The 25,180-nt window shown below is 35.7% G+C and overlaps 1 protein-coding gene across 2 annotated transcripts in view; it reads left to right on the forward strand.

The window, feature by feature from the left end:
• RAB6A (RAB6A, member RAS oncogene family) overlaps positions 1-9,056 on the forward strand; it is a 73,193-nt gene extending 64,137 nt beyond the window's left edge. For both annotated transcript variants that reach the window (XM_031961448.1, XM_031961447.1), the window contains exons 7-8: positions 5,749-5,815; positions 7,059-9,056. In XM_031961448.1, coding sequence (XP_031817308.1) covers positions 5,749-5,815; positions 7,059-7,123 — 132 coding nt within the window. In that variant the 3' untranslated portion in view covers positions 7,124-9,056. The remainder of the gene's footprint in view (positions 1-5,748; positions 5,816-7,058) is intronic.
• Positions 9,057-25,180: the final 16,124 nt, after the last annotated feature.

Raw genomic sequence — 25,180 nt, forward strand, 5'->3', positions numbered from 1 at the left:
GTCATCTTTATTATATTCACTCGACCTATCCAAGAGCACTTAATATTTTTCTAATTGTTTAGATCTGACTTTATTTGTGTGGAAAGTGTTTTGTACTTTTGCTCATATTTTTCTTTGGAAAGGAAACGTTTTTTTCTTAACTGTTTTGTGTGTCATGAACCCCTTTGGCAGCCTGGTAAAGTCTGGATACTTTCTAGAATGTTTTTAAATACATGAAATAGCATTACAAAGGAAATAATTATAGTGAGATACTATAAACAAAATATTTTAAAAACACATTTTTAGTAAGGAGTTGTTAGGAGTTTGGCATACCTGTGGGATGTCTCAGCGGACAGTTTCAGGTAGTTAGTAACATGTGACTAAAATTCAAGAGAGAAACTGGGATTGACTTTGTAGGATTGGGGACATTTTAGGAGTAATTGAACCTATGGGAGTTGATGAGCTCACCAAAAGAAGTGGTACAGAAAGAGAGGGAAAATTGGGCCTCCTCTTAGAGGATACCCATCTTACAGAAGCAGGAAGAGGGGGATCCAACAAAGGGAACAGTGGGGGCTATCCGAGGAAAACTGGGGAAAAGCAATGTCATAGAAATCTTCTGAGAGCATTGCAGCAGGAGGATGTGGTAAAAGCCAGAGAGGTAAAGAATGAAAAAGACCATTGACCTTAGCATCAGAGAGCATTGGAAATTCTGTAGAGAGAATTTCAGTTGAGTGATGAGGTTAAAAACCAGATTGCAAGACATTAAGGAGCAGGAATTGAAGAAATAGAGGAAAGGCATGTAGACATCCATTTCAGAGGATTGTTGTGAGGCAAGTATTTTGTAATGATGACAAAATATGTTTTATAAATGTGAGGGCTTAATTAAATTTGGTTTCCATTCCCATTGGTGTGATAGTAGAGTTTGATTCTTAGCAATAGATTATTTCCTCAGTTTTTTCATGTAAGTTGTCATGCCCAGCCATAATGTTCTACAAAGAAAATCCATAGACTACAGAGTAGTGAAAGGGAGAGAACACAAAGCACATTTTAGGATTTGAGGACCTCCTTTATCACCTATCACAGTATCTTGTACCAAGTATGTACTCAGTACATTTTTGTTTGGTTTTGATTACATTTTAGCTAGTAGTAGCGTAAGCTAGATCCCAATTGTGCACCCTTAACTCTTGTAGAATTTGATTCATTTCTCTTATTGTGTTTGATGATGTCTTTAATCAACCTTTTTTAGACAGAAATTTCTGCTGTAGTTCATCTGTTCAATAAGCTTTTTCTTTTCTTCACACTCCCTTAGCATTTTTGTGTAGAAATGACCAGTAGAATATACTCAAGGAAGTTCTTTGAAGCTGGAAAGGTCCAGTAATAGACTTTATCTATTCAGATGTTCATCTGAATCTGTGATCTCATTAAAGAGGATGTTCCCTCTTGCATTGGAAATCATATATCTTTGTCTTGTATAACTTTTTTTTTATTAACTGGGATAAGTTTGCAACTGTCTACCCAGTGAGCTGAAGACCTTCCTTGTTTTCTCTTTAAAATTATAAGAGGGGGTCCACATCTTGACACTCTTAAAAATTGCTAAAGACCTTTTTCACTCTTTTAAGTTTTTTGAGGACTGAAGACTTTTTTCATTCTTTTAAGTTTTCTGAGGATCTCTTCTCCCAAGAGCTTTTTTTGTGTGTGTGAATTATTGATATAAAACATGTTATTTAAAAATCCATTACATGTAAACATAAATTTTATATATATGATAGAGTATATATATTATGTATGTAATATGTATATACATGTAATATACATATGTGTATGTACATATACAATGTAAGAGAGAGAGAGAAAGATAGATTTTTTTTCCTTTTACTGAGGCAATTTGGATTAAGTGACTTGCCCAGGGTCACACAGTTAGGAAGTGTTATGTGTCTGAAGTCAGATTTGAAATCGGGTCCTCCTGACTTCAGGGCTGGTGCTCTATCCACTGCACCACCTAACTGCCCTCATAAATATTTTTAAATGAAAAAAGGGCAGTTATGTAGGATGTCAGGCTTTAAATCGAGAAGATTCACAATTTAATAAGCTCTGGAACCACTAATTACCAGGATCAGTCAATCTCTGTTTTGTCACCTTATGTCTATCATTACACCTCAGATCCAGGGGTCTGGTGCTGATTAGAGATTTTTTGGAGGCTGTAGAAATGTTACCATTAGCATAACTCTTTCAAAGAAGTGTGGCTCAAATGAGAGAATGTTGGCAAAGAATTTTGTAAACTTTAAAGCTGTATAAATAGCTGTGTAGGGGTAATGAATAGAAAGCTAGCCTGAGTTCATATTATATATACTCTTAATGCTTATGAGATTTGAGCCTTTGCAAATCAACCATTTAACTTCTCAGTCTCTGCTTGGTAACTGAGATTATAAAGTGCTCATTGCTGATCAGCTGTGCTAAAGGGTGTTGCCTCACTAGGAGTTGCCTGTACCAGAGAAATTATAGATCTAGTTAATAAGTGGTTTCTTATTCTTAAAAGTAGATTCTTTGGTTCTCTGAATTGGTTTGATCCTCATATTCCCTCTCAAATTTTGTTTTGTTTTTATTAATATTTTTATTTCCTCCAATTATATATAAACCAATTTTTTACATTTGTTTTTAAAACTTTGAGTTCCAGATTCTCTCCTTTCCTCCCTTTCTCCCCTCATTGAGAAGGCACATAAGAAGTTATGCATAAAGGTCATAGTGTGATTGGTAACAAAGATTTCTTCTCTTTCCTTTCTTTCTCTCCCCCCCCCCCCAAAAAAAAAAAAAAACCTTTCAAGAAAAATAAAGTTTCTAAAAAGTATGCTTCAATCTGTATTCAAATACAATCAGTTCTTTTTCTGGGTATGGATAGCGTTTTTCATCATTTAGTCTTAGATCATTGTATTTCTAAGTACAGCAAAATCATCCACAGCTGATCATCCCACAAGATTGTTATTGTATCCCATTACATATTACATATCTGCTGCTATAAATATTTTTGTACATATAGGTCCTTTTCCTTTATTTTTTTTTAATCTCTCCCATGGGATTCATCAGTACTATCAGTAGATAGTGTTATTGATAGGTTTTAAAGAATAAGCATTATTTTATAGCCTTTTGGGTATGGTTCATATCTTTTGATCATTTATCAGTTTGGGAATGTCTATTTTTTATAAATTTGACTCAATACATTTGAGAAATGAGACCTTAATCAGATAAAATTGCTATTTCTAACTGTGTTTCTCTCCTCTCTTCTTTCAGCCTGTCCCTCAAAAGTGTTTCATTTCTGAGTACCCCAATGTGTTCTCTGTTCTGTCACACTCCCCTTCTTTTATCACCTTTCCCTGCCATTTTCCTGTAGGGTAAGATAGATTTCTATACCCATATTGGGTGTGTTATTTTCTTTTTTTGTGTGTTCTGATGCTCGAAAAATTTATTTAAAGTATTATTTAAACTTATTTGCAAGGATTTGGAGGAGGATTTGGCCTTTACTCTGTCATCATGGCTCTACCCTTCCCCCCAATAAGTTATTTTTAAAAGCATTATGTAAACTTTGTAAAGTGACATAAAAATGGGAATAGTTATAATTGACTTTTTAAAGTCATTTTGTTTGATTTTAATCAAACAAAATGAAATTTCATTTTTTTCTTTTTAGTGACAATAATTACAAATAAAGTTAAAGAACTTATTATATTAAAGTTAAAGAACTTATTATATTAGCAAAGCAAACAGCCTAAATTCTGCCAGAATTTTCTTCCGAAAGACCTTCTCTGAGCCCAGAAATTCATAAGGGTTTTTCATCATGGAATTTATGAGGCAGTATAATAGGTTTTGCAAATTCATTCACTAATTTGCTACGTTGTCTAGTGTGACAGATATAATAGTTCACTGATCTTTTTGCAATATATTAAAGCATTGGCAGCATTAATAGGAAAACTGCATGTAGAAATAGCTGTGGCATGTATAAGCTAGTGAAGTTTGCCTTTGTTACTAAGGTGATTTGACTAGATAAGAGGGAACAAGGCAATCTAGAGGCAGCTAAGCTAGATGGTATATTGGATGGAGAGCTGGACTTGGAATCAATAGGATCCAAGTTCAAATCCTGCCTCAGACATGTACTAGCTTTGTGACTCTGGGCAAGTCACTTATTGTCTCTTGAACTTGCAGGTTTGATATCACCTTCAAGATTACTTAAATAAAGCATGAATTCCCAGTCCCATCAATCCCACCTTCACCTAGACACAGACTCTCTGTGACATAGAACTTTACAGCACACTGTTGTAGGATGAATAGCTCTAATTTTTAAGAAGTCTCTTTACCTTTAGCTATAATCTGTATTTCATTACCTTTCAGGAAACAATGGCTCCTCTTCTGAGGTTAAGCTGAATAACTCAGTCTAATTCTCCTCCTCCTGCTTTTTGAAGATAGTGAATATGCCTTACTGAACATTTATTTGAATCTAGCTTCTAAACCTCTTGGTTATTTTGTAACCAAGACCTTAAGTTAAACTTTTTTTTTAACCTGAAGGTCCCCATAGATTTGTAGATTTGATCAGTTAACTATGAGGCATTAACCTTCGAAATAGTAATTAATAAGTAATACCATCTCTTTCTATAAATAGCTGAGAATTTAAGTGTCACAAGTACCTTTGGAGGGGTGATGGTTAAAATCAGTACCGATTCGGGTTTTTAAAAACCTTTATATGCTTGTCTTTCTGGAAGGGAATTTTCTAATCACCATCAATATTTATTGGGTAATGTGTGCAATAAATTGTGCTCTTAGAAAAAATTAGTGTTACAACCCTGCCATTAGTGATTCTTACAAGTATTTAGGGACAATTAGTGGACTAAATGCAAGAACATTCTTGGCAATGAAAGATGATGAGTAAATTAGAATTTATACAGGATCAGGCAGTAAGTTCATGAGGGAATCAAAATTCACAGGATGAATGAGGTAGGAGGCAGAAAAAGTATTTGTAGTAACTTAAACAAATTTCTTTGAAAAAGTAAAGAAATCAGCAAGCCCTTATTAATTGGCTACTACTATGTGCCAGGTGTGCAGTAGGGATAAAATGACAAAAATGAGGTACACTTTGCACTAAAGGACCATAGTAAATTAGAAAGGACTGTTGGTTATTTTATAGATATAGAAACTGAAGTATGGGCTAATTTTTCAGGAGAGACACCGTTTTATACATACACATATCACATAAAATATAAAGAAAATAATTTGGTAGGGAGGGGAGAGTACAATAACTAGGGGAATCTGGGTGTTTTTTTTTTTTTTTGGGGGGGGGGGGTGTTTCTTGGACACCACTGCTCTAGAGCAGGGCTTCTTAAATTTTCTCCATTCACAAATCCTTTTTACTCAAGAAATTTTTACACGATCCCACATATATAGGTATATAATAGAGGTATATAAATCAAACATTTACTGATAATAAATCATGATTTAGCAACCCCTACATTCATTTGCAAGACCTCCATATGGGATTATGAACCATAGTTTAAGAAGGGAGGCTTTAAAGGAATCCAGCAGGAATCCAGATCCACCAGATGAGTGCCAGGAATGATGGATTTCAGACAAAATAAACATCTACACAGAGACAGAAGAGAGAATGCTAACCTCATGCTTTTAATAAAGAAAGTTTCCAGATAGAGGCCAAGTTTCTGTCTTGGTTTCTGCTGATGGTGTTTGCTAAGTCCTTTGTCATTTAAAACTTTGTTCCCTTTTCTCCCTTCCCAGCTTTTCCGACGTGTGGCAGCAGCCTTGCCTGGGATGGAGAGTACACAGGACAAAAGCAGAGAAGACAGTATCCTTCATGTTCCCATCGCTATGGCTTCAGAGAGTTTTATTTTTAACCCCAACATTGTTGGGGGGAGAGCAGATGGCACCACCTTTCGTGGGAGGCCCCGAGCTCTGCTTAATCCTGGCACATTCCCCCATCACACGATTCCTGCCTGATGTGGCTCCAGCAGGGCCTAGGCAGTCCTTTCTCTATTCCTTCTTCTCTTTTAGCTTCTTGTATCTTGCTGGCATAGAATAATGGAACAAGCTTCCTTTGTATTCTCTGCTGTCAGAGACAGGATGAGATTTTAATGGCATTTATTCCATAAGGGTATAAGCCTGGTTAGTTAAAGAGATGTTTTGTGTGTGTGTGTGTATGTGTGTGTGTGTGTGTGTGTGTCCGTCCGTCCTTCTGTGGGCATGGGCACATGCATGCACTTGTGCCAAAGCTGTCACCAACCAGCCCATTTTTCCAGACTTGTATTTAAACAGACAGTTTATAATTATAGAGATACCTACTGGGTAGACATAGCTATGTGGCAAGTTCTGAACCATACTGAGGTAACATGTTTACATCTCAAGAAGAGGATTCTCTTAGGGCATTGCCTGGTAGCTAGACTCCCTCTCCTTACTAATCTTAAGTGTTTTAAATTCCATGTGTCCTTCTTAATCTGTTCTTTTGCCACTTTGTACTCCCATTAGGCATTTGTGTTTGCTCTGTACATGTATAAGAAATACCCCAACAAAATGATTAGTTCTTTGAAGGCAGGAATCAGTGTCGTACTGTTATAATAGTATCATAGGCTATTTAAAGGGATGGACTGGAAGATCCAGAGGGATGGGACTTGTATCCCAGCTATTAGATTGACTGTTTGATTTTGAGCATACCCATTGACCTTAGCGATAAGGTTTTGTTTCTATGCAGTGATTGTGATGGTAACATTTCTATCACCTTCTTCCACAAATTACTTGTAAACCCTGTAAAACTTTTAAAGTGGTATAGAAGTGAAAACCCTTAGTATAGCTACCCTCACTGCTACCAGGCAGTCTTTCTTGTATGGCTCATGGTTAAAGGTGTTTGAACAGGCCCAAGACAAGAGGAATGTGCATCCAGGTCCTTTTAGGTCCTAGGAAAGGATTTTGTTTTTGATCTCTGCCTTCCATCCTAGCTGTCATGTATTAGCTATGAGGGTAGGACATGGCTTTATCACTGCAGATGTAGAATGGTACCTTCCCATTTGTTGTTCCTTAACTTGTTTTTCTTTCAGTGATTGACATAAAACTGGAAAAGCCTCAGGAGCCACCAGTTAATGAAGGAGGCTGTTCCTGCTAATACCATGTGGCTTCTTGAATCCTTCCCCCAGAACCTCACTGCTTTTGCCCCCTTATTCTTCATTGACTGCAGTGTGAATATTGGCTTGAACCTTCCCCCTTCAGTAATAACGTATTGCAATTCATCATTGCTGGCTGTCTCGTGGAGATGATCTATTAGCTTCACAAGCGCACATGTGCGCGCACGCACACACACAAACATACATACAATATGTCAGTGTCTTCATTATTTATATTAAAAAGCCAAAATATTCCAGCATATTCCAGTGATAACTTTAAAAACTAGGTACATTTTCTTAACATTTGTTCCTTTTTTTAAATATGTTATGATAGTGCACTTTGAAATTATGGAAATCTCAAAGGTCTGAGTTTGACTTGGTTAAGGAGCAATATGTTCAGAATAGAACTCACCTCTCTAGCTGATCTTTATCCTCTCTCCCCCACTATCACCCCAAATCACCCTGCCTCTGCCTTTACTCTGCCTCACAAAGCAAATTAGAAGTAGCCCATTAGCAGTCAAGGCAGGCAGATTTGGTGTATCTGAGTCAGCCTTCAGCATTAGGGATAACCCAAGCCGCTGTCTTTGGGCAAAGATTGATAACGTGAACCTTCTAGCTTACTCATGGAATTCCCTTGAGACAAAGCCATCTGGCATTATGAAAAGGACAGTGTTCTGATGGGGATAGGCTTAGAGAATGATTATTTTTAATGGGTCAGCTTGATAGTGACTGACAGTCTCTCTGACCAGGAGAAATGATTCCCTTCATATGTGCTTACCCAAACATTGCAAGCAGCAAACAACTAGGTGTTCCTATCCATGTGGTATTCTAAAAAAATTGTACCTACTCTTCATGGTAAAATTGGAAAGACCTTATGGACACTCCCCCATCAAGGTTTTAAGACTTATGAAGTGTGGGAGGTATTACATTATTGAGAAACTTAAAAAGCAACAGATCTTTTCCCCTTCTTTCTCTGTCTTTAATGAAGTACAGACAAGGCACTGTGTAAGTATAACTCCCCAAAGAAAGAGTGGAAGGATTTCAGATTTGGCCCTGTTATAACTGGCAGAAAAGATTGTGGACAAAAAGATAACCCTAAGAAGAATAGCACATACTTTGCTCAGGACATTTGAGGTCAAGTTGGAGAGGGTAGCAATTTATTTGTAAGCCCTCAAAGCCTTTGTGGACAAGGAGAGAGAAGTGAAATGCAAGATTATGCAGGCTTATGCCATTAATTTCTGGCCTTTTTATGTTGGGTCTTCCAAGTCGGTTTGGTTTTTTCCATTAGATCTGTATAGTTTGGTTAATTAACCAGGAATTTAGTTTTATATTTAACTAAGCTACAAAATTATACAATTAACATTTTTTTCCTTTGATGATATTTATTTCCTTGCCTTTGTTCCTTTTTAAAAAAAAAATTTACTTCCTATCTTTTTGGCTGTTGTGTCAAGGAATCTGTCTAGAACTTGGTCAGTGTGGCAATATGTAGCGCCTCCCTACCCTCAAACCATCATTTGTCCCCCCACCCCACCCCTGGAAAAAACACTGCAAACAATACACTAGGAGTGCACCCTTTTATCCTTTACTAGTTATTGTGAGATTGCTGTGTAAGTCAATAAACACGTTTGTAAATACATTGTTTGCAGAAAGAATTGCGGAGTTATAGTGCAGGATGGCCATTCCAGACTCTGTTGTAAACATTACTTAACGTAATATAATAAAGGTGAAATTTCAATGAAATATCATCCCCCTCTGTCCTTTACCCTTCAAAACGAACAAACTGGGATAATTCCTTTCCTCCCCAGACCTTCGTTGTCACCAGAAAGTATGTCTCAAGCACTTTGATTATGGAACTAAATGGAAGGAGTCCATCAACTGAGGTTTCTGGACTAGCATTAAGTCTTCATACCAATAGCTTATGTTTAAAAAAAAACATGAAAAAACAAAAAAAGCAAATTGGGGTGGAAAGTGCTTTTATAATGCAATATTGTTGTTAAAAGCAACTTTGGGTTTTTTGTTGTTTTTTTCTTTTTTTTTAATTTTTATTTTTTGACATGGCACGTCCTGAAATAAATATCAATTAAATACGACATGAATCAATCCTTTTTAAGGGTTTTGGTGTAGGGATTTTGAAATAGAAGTAGAGATGTATATTTATGTTGCAGATTTTTAAACCACGTTATTTGCTACCAACAAAATGAGAATACTACAAATGAAAAATGCCAAAATTCCCTCTTTGTTTCAGTTCCTTGTAAACTGTTCTAAAATTGGGGTCCTATGCTCAGTGTAATCTGCTGACCTGGTTTTAACAATAATAATTAGGAGAGATCCTGATTCTTTGGAGTATAATACTGAAAGTTCACTTGAGACAGACTTAGCTGCCTCTTCTATAAAATGGAGAGACTCACACTAATGTTGCCCACTTTTACAAATTAAGGGGAATAGCACTTTGAGAATTATAAAGTATTATATAAATGTAAGTAATAATATGGTCATTGACATTCTTGCATTAATGTTCTCTTTGTAGTATGGAGGTGATGACTTCTCATATTCTCCTAATGAAGCACAGACTTTGGCAGATCCTACCATACTGGAAAGGTTGTAGATGTAGCAAAGGACTTATGTCTTGTCTGCCAAGAACCAACCTTGCTAAGTGTAGAAAGACTCTTAAACAGATTGGTGATGAGATTGTTTGGGCAGCAGCTCTCAAAATAGTCTCCTGAGTTGTGAGAGGAGCTCGTCGTCTCATGAGTGGAGTGAGAATCCATCTAAATAATGGCATTCTTTCCTATCACCTCTAGTTTTCGTAAGTGAATTAAAAATGCATGTCTAGGTTTTGTTTTTTTTTTTCCAAAAAAAAAAAAAAAGGAATATGCCTCAGGAATTATATGGTCTAACATCTTCATTTTTACAAGATAGGTAACTGAAATCTAGAGTGAAACTTGCTGAACACTAAGTTCTTTGTGGCAGATTTTGGACTAGACCCAAAGCATTCTGGTTTTAGGGAGCCTTGTTTTCCACTATACAAGGTTTCCTAGCCAGCTAATAGGTACTATTTGTTTCTTATTACTATTAATAGTATTGATTATAAAGATCAGATGTATCTAGCATGTTCCTGATGAAGGGCTATTTCCCCCCCCCCCCCCCCCCCCCCCACTTCATGATAATTCTATAAATTAGATTATCTAGGAGAGAATGATAATTGTTTGGTCCCAAATAGGACAAAAATGAACTTTGGAAGGGAGAAACATAATAGCCTGAGGGTATTCAACAGGCTAGTTAGACCTGGTAGTTTCTCAGTCAATGCTCAAAAAATGAAGTTGCTTACCAAATGCACTAGGAAGTCTGTGGGAAGCATAAACTTTGCATTAATTCATTTCAGCCCTTATGAGCCGTTTATAAGTGATGGGAGCAGGGCCCCATTTATGGGCTAATGGAAGGTTACAATACCCAGAAGGAAGAAAACTTCCCTGTTTATTTTTTGCAGCTTGATAGAACAGTAGATGGGGTCACAGAGTTAGACACAAATGAACAAAGACCCTTTTACACAGTGATGCCTTTTCCTGGCAGTTCTAACCATTCTCAGCAGACATCTGCATCAACTGGCCCCTGTTCCTGTCTCATTGTAATTCTTTCATTCTCAGCGTTCAGCAGGTGACAATCTTAGAAGGGTTTCAGTCCTCTTAATTTTCCTATTACAGATCAGAATTTAGCTCTGTTATGGTTCAAAAAACACTTCTGGACCAAAGTGCCTTTTATGTCAGAGGGAAGAAAGCTTGTGGGAACTATAAGAACACCCACTTCCCCTCTACCCCAGAAGTAGAAAGATTTACAATACCTTCTGCATATGGATTTGATGGGATCTAGAGCTAGGAAGACAATACTGTGCCTTGAGAAGGTAGGACATACCTTCAGCAACTCTTCATCTGTCCCCTGCCCAGATTGCACAAGGCTTCACTTGAATCAAGGAGCATAGTAAAGTTATTGGAAGACAATTCACATTGCCAGATTTTCTGAGGGGAGCTTATTTGGGGTTTGTAACTTTAAAATTGATACCTAAAATTGACAAAACTAATAAACTTTGTTTTGTAATTGTGTTCCACTTTATGCATTTCAAAACACAGAAATCTTATGACTCAGAAAATGTTGGGACCCATCTGTTTTAACTTCTGTCTGAAAAGGACCAGCAAATCTTTGTCATTTCACTTCTGCTGAAGAATGATGCCACAATAATTTACCTCCTATTATATTGGCTCTCTACTCCCAATATTGCAAGCCTCAACAGCCAATAAATAGGAGCCTCATGCCCAGTTTGCCCCTCCAGAACTATCACCCTTCTTTGCCTAATTCCAACCTTTACTTGTCCATTGTGCCCCTTGGAACTTCTGCACTATTATCTACAAACTAATGGTCACTCTTGGACTAATATCCCCATCTTGTCAGCCTCCTTACCCTCATTCTCCCAATTCAGTTCTACAAAATGCAAATCAATTCTATAATTATTCCAGGAAAGGTATGTCAATCCATTCCCCATGACTTCATATCACTTCATTTCCTTCCTTTGGCCACTCTTTCCTTATATGTTGTCTTTCCCTGTTAAGAATATAAGCACCTTGAGGGGAAGGACTTTTTCTCTCTCTGGCACTTAGCATATTGGGCCATGTTAAGTGCTTAATGCTTTCTTTCCCTCATTCATTTACCAATGAATATGTCCTTAAGTTCAACCAATATTCTTTTCATCTACTGTTATTTCATTAAGAAATTGGGGATATTTTTCTTTGTAACCCACTCTGCTGAAGGCCATCTTCCCTTTGATTCTTAAAACTAGAAAACAAGTTATGTTTTCTACTATCTATAAATTGTTTTTCTTTTTAAGATTTCTATTACTTTGGGTCACATTTCATAATTCTAGCTTCCCAACCTTGTTGCTGTCATCTAGGACAAAGCTTATTAAAATTTCCACTCTGCCCCTTTTGGGCCAAAAAATTTTTACATAACCCCAGATATATAAAATAGATATACAAATCTAACATTTACTGATGATAAATTTATTTTAAAATAATTTTTGGTACACATTTAATTTTGCCATTAAAGATGAAAATACATTTGCATACTAATGAGATGGATGGGCTTGTCTATTTTTACATAATTAAATCTTGGCAAAATATTTGCTACAGCAATGTTTTTAGAATTGATATTTTGATTTTTTGAATATATATATAATTCTGAGAATGCTGTATATAGTACAAGATGGCATTTAGAACCATTTCAGAAATTGTTGGAAATTCTGTCCTGCTTCTAACCCAAAATTCACTTAATGACTTTTTTAGGAAACTCAAGTTTTAAACAGGTGTCACTTGGCAAGTTCTTGGACATTTAATGACATGATTGATGTTTTTATAAAGTCAATGAAGTGCAGTTTATGAACCCAACTTAGTTTTTTATTTAAATATTTTTCCTGGTTTCATTTAAAAAAATATGTTTTAAAATTGAGTTCTAGGTTCTCTCCCTTATCCCCATCCACAATCAAGAAACCCCATGTGGAGTTATGCAAAACATTTCCATAAAAATGATGCTGTGAAAGAAAACATAGTTCTCCCATCCTAATGGAAAAAAAAAATGAGAAAGAGAGAGAAAGTATGGTTCAATCTGTATTCAGACACAATCAGTTCCTTCTCTGGGTATAGATAGGATTTTTTTTATCATGAAATCCTTCAGAGTAGTCATGGATCATTATACTGCTGAGAATAGCAAAGTCATTTACAGCTAGGCAACCCAGAACATTGCTATTATTTTGTATACACTGCATTTCACTTTGCTTGAATTCATGGAGGACTTTCCAGGTTGTTTTTTCTGAGAGTATCCTGCTTGTTTCCCATAGAATAATAATATTCCATTACAAACAAATACCACAATTTATTCAGCTATTCCCCAATTGATGGGCATCCTCTCAATTTCCAATTTTTTGCCCTATGAAGAAAGGTACTATTTTTTTTTTTGTACATAAAAGTCCTTTTCCTTTTGAAAAAAATCTCTTGATAATCATGCTAAATAGTATTGTTAAGTCAAAGGATATGCATGAATCTATAGCCTTTTGGTCATAGATCATATCTTTTGATAATTTATCAATTGGAGCATGGCTCATTTTATAAATTTGACTTAGTTTCCTTTGTTTGAGAAATGAGACCTCATCAGAGAAACTTGCACCAAAATTCTTTTTACAATTACTATTGCTATTGCCCTCCTTTATTCTTTTTTTACCTTGTCACTCCTCAAAAGTGTTTTGCTACTGACTGCTCCCCCCCATATGTCCTTTTATTCTCCCTCCTCCCTGTATTCTGTTCCCTTCTTATTTTCCTGCAGGGTAAGATAGATTTCTATATCCACACTGAATGTATACATTCTTTCTTCTTTGAGCCAATTTTGATGAGAGTAAGATTTACTCACTCCTCTTCCCCTCTGTTTCTTCCCTTCCCCTTTAAAAGCTTTTTCTTGCCTCTTTTATGGCCGACAATTTACACCATTCCACTTCTTTTCTCTTTGTCCCAGTACACTCTTAATCATCCCTTAATTTTATATTTTTAGATATTATTCATTCATATTCAATTCACACCTGTGCCCTCTATATATACTCCCAAATGCCATAAAAATGAGAAAGTTCTAAGAGTTACAAGTATCATTCTTCCATGGAGAAATGTAAACAGATAAATCTTATTACATCTCTTGTGATATCTTGATTATTCCTTGATTATTTCCATATGCTTGTTCAGAGTCCTGTGTTTGAAAATCTTATTTTCCATTCAGCTCTCGTCTTTGAATGCTTGAAAATTCTCTCTTATTGATTATCCACTTTTTCCCCTGAAGGATTATACTCAATTGCTCTCCAGAATATCACATTCCTAGTCCTCCAGTCCTTTAATGTAGAAACTGCTACATCTTGTGTTATCCTGACTGTGACTCCTGTACTTGAATTGTTTCTTTCGGAATGCAATATATATGCAAATATTTTTTTTTTATGACCTGGGAGTTCTGGAATTTAGCTATAATTCTGGGAGTTTTCATCTTGGGATCTCTTTCAGGAGGTGATTAGTAGAGTCTTTCAGTTTCTATTTTACTCTCTGATTCTAGAATATCAGGATACTTTTCCTTGATAGTTTCTTGCAAGATAATGTCTGGGCTCTTTTTTTGAACATGACTTTCAGGCAGACAAATAATTTTTAAATTATCTCTCCTGGATCTATTTTCCAGGTCACTTGTTTTTCCAATGAGATATTTAACATCTCTCCCCTCTCCCCCCTTTTTTCTTTTTTTCCCTTTTTCTTTTGATTTTGCTTTATTGCATCTTGATTTCTCATTAAAAGTCATTAACTTTGATTTGCTTAATTCTAATTTTTAAGGAATTCTTTTCCTCAGTGAATTTTTGTATCTCTTTTCTTATTTGGCTTATTATGCTTTTTGAGACATTTTTCTTACTAACTTTTTGTATTTTCTTTTGCACTACTCTTAATTCTTTTCCTAATTTTTCCTCTTTCTTGATTTTCAAAATCCCTTTTGAGTTCTTCCATATCCCGAGACCAATTCTTATTTTTCCTGGAAGCTTTGGATGTTGGAGCTTCGACTTTGTTATCATCTTCACAGATATTCCTTGTCATCAGAGTTACTTTCTACGGTCAGAAATTTTCTCTGTTGTCTTTTCACTTTTCCAGCCTTTTTGGCTTTTAATACTTTGTTAAAATATGGGTGGAAGGTGCACTCTTCCAAACTTCAGGAATTTTGTGCAGCTATTTTCAGAGATCCTTCTAGTAATCTGATCACAAGCACCTTATTGTAGCTGTAAGATCTAGTCACGCAGGGGTCCTCAAACTTTTTAAATAGGGGCCAGTTCACTGTCCCTTAGACTGTTGGAGGGCCGCACTATAGTAAAAACAAAAACTTTGTTTTGTGGGCCTTTAAATAAAGAAACTTAATAGCCTTGGGTGAGGGGGATAATCGTCCTCAGCTGCCGCATCTGGCCCACTGGCCGTAGTTTGAGGACCCCTGATTCTAGTGTAATAAAGAAACAGAGTCCTACTTTGCTGGGGTCAAGGCTAGGGCATGCTGGGATTGTGTGCTGGACTCCCACCCTGTTGCCACAAATCTTTTTTGTTGACCTTCCAACTTCTCTTTGGTGTCTCTTCTCTGAGAAGTCTGGAAGCCACCACTAAGTCCCTTTGCTTATTCCTGCTTTACTGGCATGGGGTCCCCAACTTAGGTTTTTTAAGTCAAAATTTGAAGGGAAGTTCTTCTGAAACTGTCTCTCCAGGCATTTCAGGTGATCAATTATAATTCTTACGATTAAATCTTTGGGGAAGTTATTTTCAATTATAAAATCATCTGTAGATGATTTCTAAAAGAACTTTCCACCCTATTTTATGTATTAACTTTTTTAGTAAAATTTTGATTTTATTTTTTAACATAAATGTTACATTTCCCCCCTTGAATCACCATGCTTAAATCATTGAATTTTTTGAAAGTACCCAATAAATAACTGTTTTGAAAGTCACTAGTCAAAAATATAGCAGTTTCATTTTTATATTTCAATAATACATTTAAACCTTGCCCTCTTAAGAGCCACTTTACCTCTGCATGTAGTAATTAAGCTACATGCAGTAATTAAGCTAAGTTTTGCAAAGATTTGAAAACAACTGTTAAGGGCATGACTTTTAATTAAATTAATATTTCTAATATCTAGTGATTTTTATTTATTTTTGGCTACAAGTGCCTTGTGATGGATCATGCAATGATTAAAATTAATATATTCCTTGCCACCAGCTTTAATTTTTGCTTGAAATCTACCATTCTTGCCCATCATTGCTGTATCTGTACAGATTCCGACCCAGTTTTTCTACTATAGATAGTCATTTGTGAAAAATTCATCAACTCTAAGATACGTATTTTTCCCTCTTGTGTGCCCTTCCAAAGGTGAAAAAACAATGATTTCTCGTGTACATTTCCTTCATAATTATATCTTACATAAAATAACAACTATGCCATGAAAGAAATATCAGTTGTTTCATATAACTGAATTGCAAACTTTGGGATGCCTTTAAGTCTGCTAACAAATGGCTGGAAGTGATCATTACTAATTTCAAAAAATCTTTTGGAAACAGTATCATTTGATAAGGGAATTTTACAAATTTCATCCCCATACTTTTTTCCGTAAACTATTTCTGAGATTTTAATAGCAGGTAATAAGATATCTTCTATTGCATAGGGCTTTTTAGTTTTTGCAGTTAAATAAGTTCTGTAAGATGCAAATAATTTTTTTTGTTAGCAGTAACAAATTTCTCAAAACTGTTTATTTGAAAATTTTAAAAGGTTTGAATATTCTTTTGGTTTATTGCAGTATGTTGCATGCTTGGTTTTGGAAGCCATGTTTGGCTGGTTTCATGCTCTGTGCAGCCAGAACTTTATTACAAATTAAGCAGAGATTTTTCCAGACCATCATCAATATTAGAAATAAATCCATATTGTAAAAATGATTCAACATTTTCTTTTATATTTTTCGATTTAGATTTGTTACAGCCTAGTAGTGAAGACTGCCATATTGTCCTTACTATTTTTATAAACTCTTCTGTCTAAATTTAGCCACTTATCCATAACAGAAAAATATTTTCATCCTAAAATATAAATATGCTAATAATTTCTCAAATAAATATGAGCTTTAATTTATGAAATTAATTTGTGCTTAATTTTAAAAATTGACTTTCAGGAGAAATTATTAAAGAGATTTGTCTTGCTACATTTAAACATGTTTTTGTAAAAGAAGGAAGTAATAGCAATTTAAAAATCAAACCTTCTAACACAATCCAAAGACATACTAATTTGATATTACATGCTGAAGAAGGATGATAGGAAAATATTTTTTTTTCCTCCATAGTTAAAATATGTTTCTGTAAGTGCAGAAAACTGATGTTCAGTAAAAACACTGCAATTCATAACACAATAGTCTCAAATCTGAGCTGAGGTGTTTCTGGCAATGTGTGTTTCATTGCATGGTATGACAGAATGCATAGGGCAAAGTACACATGTGTGTTCAGAAACAAGGCATTCAACACTGGCAAGTGCTGCCAGAAACACCTTGATTTTATTACATATTTAATAGTGAATTTCTTATCATTGCCCATTTAGAAATCTTTTGCTTTTGACAAATTTTTCGTACTCCCCACGTTATTATGCACTCTATATAGGGTTGGGACCCACAGTTTAAGAAGGTTTGATTCATAGAAACTTTTATAAATTTAATGCATAATTATTGGTTTTGTTGTCATTTAAACTAACATTTAAGAGCTTGCTATCTTCAAGTCACAGTGCTAGGCCCTTAGGATAAAATCATAACAACAAAACCATCTTTGTCTTCAGAGAGCTTACTTTCTCATGCAGAGGAAAAGGAGGTTCCAGATTGAAAGGGGTCTGGTATTTAAATCCAAAGTGATTAAGGCTTCTTGTTATTTGTTCTTAGTTCTCAAAGATAACCCATAATACATGTGTGCTACATTTCCCAGCTGTAGCACTTCCCCCTCTTAAAAAAACTGTTTTCTTCTGTTTCTTACAGTAACTCCATTAAAAAAAATTTTTGTAACAAATTTTCATAGTTAAGCAAAACAAAATGAGTGTCTACAAACTGTAAAAGTCACATTCTGTGGTCGAACTCTTATGTCTCTATGACAGCCTGTTTCATCATTGACCTTTGGACTTAAGAATAATCAATATAAATAATTGTATTGATTATAGTTCTTACAGTTCTCAAAGTTGTTTGTTTTTACAGTGTTATTATTATATAAAATGTTCTGGTTCTGCACATTTTATTCTTTATCAGCTTATCACTCATTTTTTACGTACAATTACTTACTCAAAATTGAGCTATCTTCAAGTTCCAGAAATTTGAAACTTCATTTTGATCACTATCTTCTGTCTTACCTCTTCTATTCATACAAACCTGCTGAACACCCTTATTTGCCCTCCATATTCTCCCAGTCAACCTTCTGCCTTCTGCACCTTTTCCCCTGCAATACACAATTGTGGCTTTGCTTGCTTTCACATCCAACTGTGATGCAATGGTACATTAGTCTCACTCTTGACTTGGAATTGTCATTCCTTGAAAATCCTTACTTTCTGATTTCTCTACTCCTGTCTGTAGAGAAAAATACAAAAAGTGAGTTGTTTCACCTGTTGAAAATTTGTAGTATGAACTCATCTAGATCTGCTCAGTTATCCTTTTTATCAAGAAATTTTTTCATTTTCTACAAATACTGTTTCAAGTATATTTTTCTTAAGGCCGGTCTCCCTCTCTCCCCTTCCCTCTCCCTTCTCCCCCTCCTCTCTCCCCTCTCTTTTCTCCCCTTTCCCTTCTCCCCTCTCCCCTCTCTCTTCTCCCATCAACTAGCTACCCTCCATTAGCCTTCCAATTTCTCATCTTTCCTTTCCTATTACACTTAATATAAAACTTGTATGTGCCAAATGCCTGCATTTAAACATAATTTTTAATATATTTTCATTTCATTAGATATTTCCAATTATATGTAAATTTTTTAAATTTATTTTTTTTAACAATCTCACATCAACAACAATCTCCTAATTATCAAATCAATGCCCTCTTCTTTTTTTCTGTCTTTTTTGCTTTTCTTCTTTGACCCTTGTGAACCAGTTTTCATTTCTTATCTTCAGATACAGCCTTTCTTTTACCTCTGCCACTGCTATTTCTTTGTCTACTTTCCTATTGCCTTTTCCTCTTCCTAATGTTCAGCTGTTTCCTGTTTGTTTGTTTTGTTTTTGCCTTTCCCTTTTTTCTCCTTTACCAATCTCATTCACTCAGGACTTCAGTTATTGACTTTTATCCATGTGATTCTCAAATCTTATCTCTGGTCTTTGCCTTCTTTATTATATCCAGATTCATATCTTCAACTACTTCCAGACTACTTACCTTTTATATCCTAAATGCCATCCATATCTAGAGAAAGAACCATGGAGATTGATGCAGATCAAAGCATACTATTTTCACCTTTTTTTCCTCATGTTTTTTCACTTTTGTCTTTATTTTTTTTAACAACATGACTAATATGGAGATATGTTTAAAATGATTGTACATGTATAATATACCAGATTGATTACTGTCTTGAGGAGGGAGGAGATAAGAAAGGGAGAAAAAATGTGTAACTCAAATCTTTTATTTATTTTTTTTAATATTAAAGTTTTTTATTTTCAAAACACATGCATGGATAATTCAATGCATGTGTCATGGTCAACATTGACCCTTGCAAAACCTCGTTTTCCAAATTTTCTCCCCCTTCCCTCCACCCCCTCCTCTGGCCAGCAAGTCATATAAAATTGAAAGTGCCCAGCAGAGAACAAAAAAAATAATCCACCAGGTAGTAAAGAAAAAATGGACACTCATGAATATAATCTATTATACATGCTTTCTTGAAAGATATATATATATATATATATATATATATATATATCCAATATATGTTAAACATGTTAAAATATATGTTAAATCCAATTTATGTATACATATTTATGCAATTATCATGGTGCACAAGAAAAATCAGATCAAAAAGGGGAAAAATGAGAAAAAACCAAAAGGAAGCAAACAATAAGAAAAAGTGAGAATATTATGTTGTGATCCACACTCAGTTCCCACAGCCCTCTTTCTGAATGTAGATGACTTTCTTCCATCACAAGATCATTGGAACTGGCCTGAATCATCTCATTGTTGAAAAGAGCCATGTCCATCAGAATTGATCATCATATAATCTTCTTGTTGCTGTGAATAATGATTTCCTGGTCCTGCTCATTTCACTCAGCATCAATTCATGTAAGTCTGTCCAGGCCTCTCTAAAATCATCCTGTTGGTCATTTCCTTCAAAACAATAATATTCCATAACATTCATATACCACAATTTACCCAACTATTCTCCAATTGATGGGCATCCATTCGGTTTCCAGTCTCTTGCCACTACGAAAGGGCTGCCACAAACATTTTTGCACATATGGATCTCTCCCTCCTTTATGATTTCTTTGGGATATAAGTCCAGTAGTTAAAAGAGTAAGCACATTTTGATAGTCCTTTGGGCATAGTGAAACTCAAATCTTACAAAAGTGAATGTTGAAAACCATTTTTAAGTGTAATTGGGAAAAAATACTATTAAGCAAAAATTAAAAAATCAACATATATAAATTTGAATAGTTCCTCCTAATGTTGCTGCTACTTCTATTTTTTTCCCTCTCTTCTCATCTATCCTTATCATCCCCCCAAGTCACCAGTGGATTTGAAGCCCCTCTGTTCCCGTTAACGTGGTTTAGTCCATTATTCTGAGGTCATTTTACTGGGTGTGTCTGTTACCCACATTGCAACTAATTGTAACCACAAGTAAGGTTTGGGTGAAGCAGGTAGACACCAAAAGTGGAATTCAAGCAGTCCTGAAAAGACTTGGGCAGCCCTCATACCAACAGACTTTTAAAATTTTTTAAATTTTAGCTTTTTATTTTCAAAACATGCATAAATAATTTTCAACATTCATCCTTGCAAAACATTGTGTTTCAAATTTTTTCCTTCCCCACCCCTTCCCCTTGATGGCAAGTAATCCAATATATGTTAAACATGTGCAATTCTTCTATACATATTTCCACAGTTATTATGTTGCACAAGGAAAAAAGGAAAAAAATGAGAAAACAAAATTAAGCAAATAACAAAATGAAAATACTATGTTGTGATCCATACTCAGTCCCCTCTGGGTGCAGATGACTCTCTTTATCACAAGACCATTGAATTGTAAGCATTTTTCAAAAAAATCCTGAATATTATGGTCTTGGCTCTCAATAAATTTTCTCAGGCCAAGTTCTTTCAATTATGTCTGGGCAAGACATTTGTCACTGGGAAATATAAGCAGCAACTTAACTCACTTCCAGGGAGCTTACAAACTAATAGAGGGAATATTAATTTGTATGTAAGTAACTAAGCTAGAAGGTAGAATGGAATTGGAGCAAAGAAGAGAAATCAAGTCAAATTACTCTAGGGAAATATGAGATGCCAGAAACTGCCTTTAGCTGGGGGAAACAAGACTTAATCGGGAAAGTGCTGTCTATTCCAGGCCTTAAAGGAAAAGAAAGATTTCAAGTGTACATGAAGAAGAGAGGTGTTTATGCCATGAAGAATGGCGTCTGTTAATGCACAAAAGTGGGAGAGGGCAGGGCAGGATTAGACAGTAGGATTTTACTCCCCTTCATGTGCCCAAACCTCCAATGACACTGCTAGTTCTCCCTCATACAAGATACTCCAGCCTTTAACTCCATGCATTTTCACTGACTGTTCCTCATACTTGGAATTTTTTTCTCTCCTCACCTCCACCTTTTCACTTCCATCAAGTTTCAGCTAAAATCCCTCCTCCTGAAAAAAGCTTTTCTTATCCACCTTTTAAGGGTAGAGTCTTAACTCCGATACTATCTCCATTTTATCCTGAATACATCTTATTTCTATATGGTTGTTTTCATTTTGTTTTCCCCATTAAATTGTGAGCTCCTTGAAAGCAGGAACTCTTTTTGCCTTTCCCTGTATCCATTGTTCTTAGCACATATGTATCCTGGCACATAGTAATCATTTAATAAATGTTTATTGACTTGACATGAAACATCAGTGTGTGTGAAAGGGAAGAGTGTGATATAAGGATAAAGCCCCAGTTAAGCCTGGGATCTAATACTGGAGAGCCTTAAATGCTAAAGTGCTATAGACAACAAGGAGCCACAGATGGTGCTTTGTAAATAGTTATATGAATGAGATCTGTTATTATTTCACATCTTCCACTTCAGGGGAGATCTGGTTTCTTGAAAAACCTTTCGAAAAAACACTGGGCATTTGGAAGCAATTCGAGAATAATGGGAATACATTGAGACCCTACCTTTGTCAAGTTCTGCCATTGACTCTGGTAGCTTATTTTATCTTTCTGGACCTCAGTTTTTCTAATCAATAAAAAAAATGAGGAAGTTAGACTAAGTTCACTTCAATTTAAACAGTAAACATTTATTATTATTCACTCTGCCAGGAACTCAGGATACAAAGGAGGAAAAGGAGCAGTCCCTATAATCAAAAAGCTCACAGTCTACTTAGAGTTGGAAATAGCAACAGAATATACATCGAGGAGTTAATATAAAATATTTTCAAAGTAATTTCAAGGAGGAATAGGGAGAGCTAATAACTGGGGACTCATGAAAAGCCTTATGGAGCAAGAAGCATTGAAAACTGTTTTAATGACTATCTCTACTATTCCTTGCAAACCGTTTCTTTCTCTAGAATCTCTTTCCCAAGGACCTTACTTTAATGAATTCCTGCCAGTCTTAGCACATGGTATATCTCCTAGTCAATGCATTGGCAATGACTGAAAAATAAATCATGAGTCAAATGCAATAAATATCTGTCTGATAGCCTAGTGGCCTTTTACTGTCTGAGTATGGCCATTAGCAACTGCCTTAAAGGGAGGGAAAACCACTAACCTATTTATTTTCCATTTTAATAACTCAATTGTATCTTCTTGGGTTTTAATGACTTGAGTTGAGCTTAGATCATCTTCCTTTGCTTTTAACACACAGAGTAATTCTTAAAGGGCCAATGTGTGTGTAAGATGGATGAGAGTCCCTGGTGCTGAGAAAGCAGAAAGGCTGGAAGTTTATGTACACAGGGACCATGTGCTTCTTTCCACACCTCTTTGGGTTCTGTTGGGTCTGGACAGATTTGGCTAATGAAGCATGAAGAGAGGAGATAGGCAGATGCTTCTCCAGCGCTAAGGATTTTGACCAGGATCTAGGGTCTCTGATTTAGAAAGAGATGAGAAAGCCAAGAAGAAGGTGGAAGTGAGTGGGCAATAGCTCTCTTATGAGAGAGCATGTACAATAGAGAAGTCCTGAAATACATCAGAAATATATACTTCAGGAAATGAAATACTTCAGGAAAATATAGCTCCTAAGCACACATGATGTTTTGAGGAGGGGAAGCATATAGACAGGCCTGGCAAGCAGTAAGTCAGCAATAGCAAATATAGATATGAAGAGAGAGGGCACAGGAAGAGCTCTTACAGCTCTCTGGTCCTCAGGACTGACAGACAGCTGGAGGATGTGAAGTTGCTATCACTGAATCACTTCTCAACCCTTTTGCAGTATAGCTTTAGCCTCATCATTCAGTTGAAACTGCTTTCTTTAAAAATGATCTTTTAGAAAGGAATAAATTGGGAAAACATTTTTATATTTAAGGGTTCTGATAAAGCCCTCATTTCTAAAATATATAGAGAGCATCAGCAGGATGAATACAGAGAGGACTTGGGAGATTTTCATGAATTGATCCTAAGTCAAATGAACAGAACCAGGAGATCATTGTACATGGCAACAAGAAGATTATACGATGATCAATTCTGATGAACATGGCTCTTCTCAACAATGAGACGATTCAGGTCAGTTCCAATGATCTTGTGATGATGAGAGCCATTTGCACTCAAAGAGGACTATGGGAACTGAATGTGTACACAACATTTCTAAAATATATAGAGAATTCAAATTTATAAGAATTCAAGCCATTCTCCAATTGATAAATGGTCAAATGATATGGACAATTTTCAGAAGAAATTAAAACCATCTCTAGTCATACGAAAAGGTGCTCTAAATCACTATTGATCAGAGAAATGTAAATTTAAGACAACTCTGAGATACCATTACACACCTCTCAGGTTGGCTAAGATGACAGGAAAAGATACTGACAAATGTTGGAGGGGATGTGGGAAAACTAGGACACCAATACATTGTTGGTGGAATTGTGAACGGATCCAACCATTCTGGAGAGCAATCTGGAATTATGCCCAAAAAGTTATCAAACTGTGCAGACCCTTTGACCCAGCAGTGTTTCTACTGGGCTTATATCCCAAAGAGATCATAAAGAAGGGAAAGGGACCCACATGTGCAAAAATGTTTGTGGCAGCCCTCTTTGTAGTGGCCAGAAACTGGAAACTGAGTGGATGCCCATCACTTGGAGAATGGCTGAATAAATTGTGGTATATGAATGTTATGGAATATTATTGTTCTGTAAGAAATGACCAGCAGGATGAATACAGAGAGGCCTGGAGAGATTTTCATGAACTGATCCTAAGTCAAATGAGCAGAACTAGGAGATCATTGTACACAGCAACAAGAAGATTATACAATGATCAATTCTGATGAACATGGCTCTTCTCAACAATGAGACAATTCAGGTCAGTTCCAATGATCTTGTGATGATGAGAACCATTTGTACTCAAAGAGGACTATGGGAACCGAATGTGTACACAACGTAGTATTTTCACTTCTTTTGTTATTGTTTGCTTGAATTTTATTTTTTCTTATTTTTTTTCCTTTTTGATCTGTTTCTTGTACAGCAAGATAACTGCATCAATACGTCTGCCTATATTGGATTTGCATTTTTTTTTTTTACCATGTTTAACATATATTGGATTATTTACTGTCTAGAAGGGGGGGAAATTGGAACACGAGATTTTGCAAGGGTCAATGGTAAAAAATTATCTTTGCATATTTTCAAAAATAAAAAGCTTCATAAAAAATAAAAATTATCTTTTAAGGTGCAAAATCCAATGGCCTTTCTCTTTGCTCATCCATTTGGCATAGTGAGGCACCTCCTCAATGGTCTCCTCTGTGGATTTTCATGACACTGCTCTTTTGATTTTTCTCTTGTCTGATTTCTCTCTCTCCTTCACAAGATCTTCGTGCAGGTCACATCTGCTACAGTAGGTGTATTAGGCTCTCTTTTTTTTGTCTAATATCTTCCTTGGCATTCTCAGAACTGCTTGTGGTTTTGATTATCCTCTCTATAAGAATAATTCCCAGGACTATACAGCCAATACTGATCTCTCTTCTGAGCTTCATCCTCACATTGTCACCTGCCTGTTGAATATTTCTAAATGGATGTGCTGAAGGTACATTAAAACCCAGCTTATCCAAAACAGAACTCATTATCTTTTCACCAGACCCACCCCCTTTCCTCTTCA

This window comes from Sarcophilus harrisii, chromosome 3, assembly GCF_902635505.1.
Source record: "Sarcophilus harrisii chromosome 3, mSarHar1.11, whole genome shotgun sequence".
NCBI lineage: Eukaryota > Metazoa > Chordata > Mammalia > Dasyuromorphia > Dasyuridae > Sarcophilus > Sarcophilus harrisii.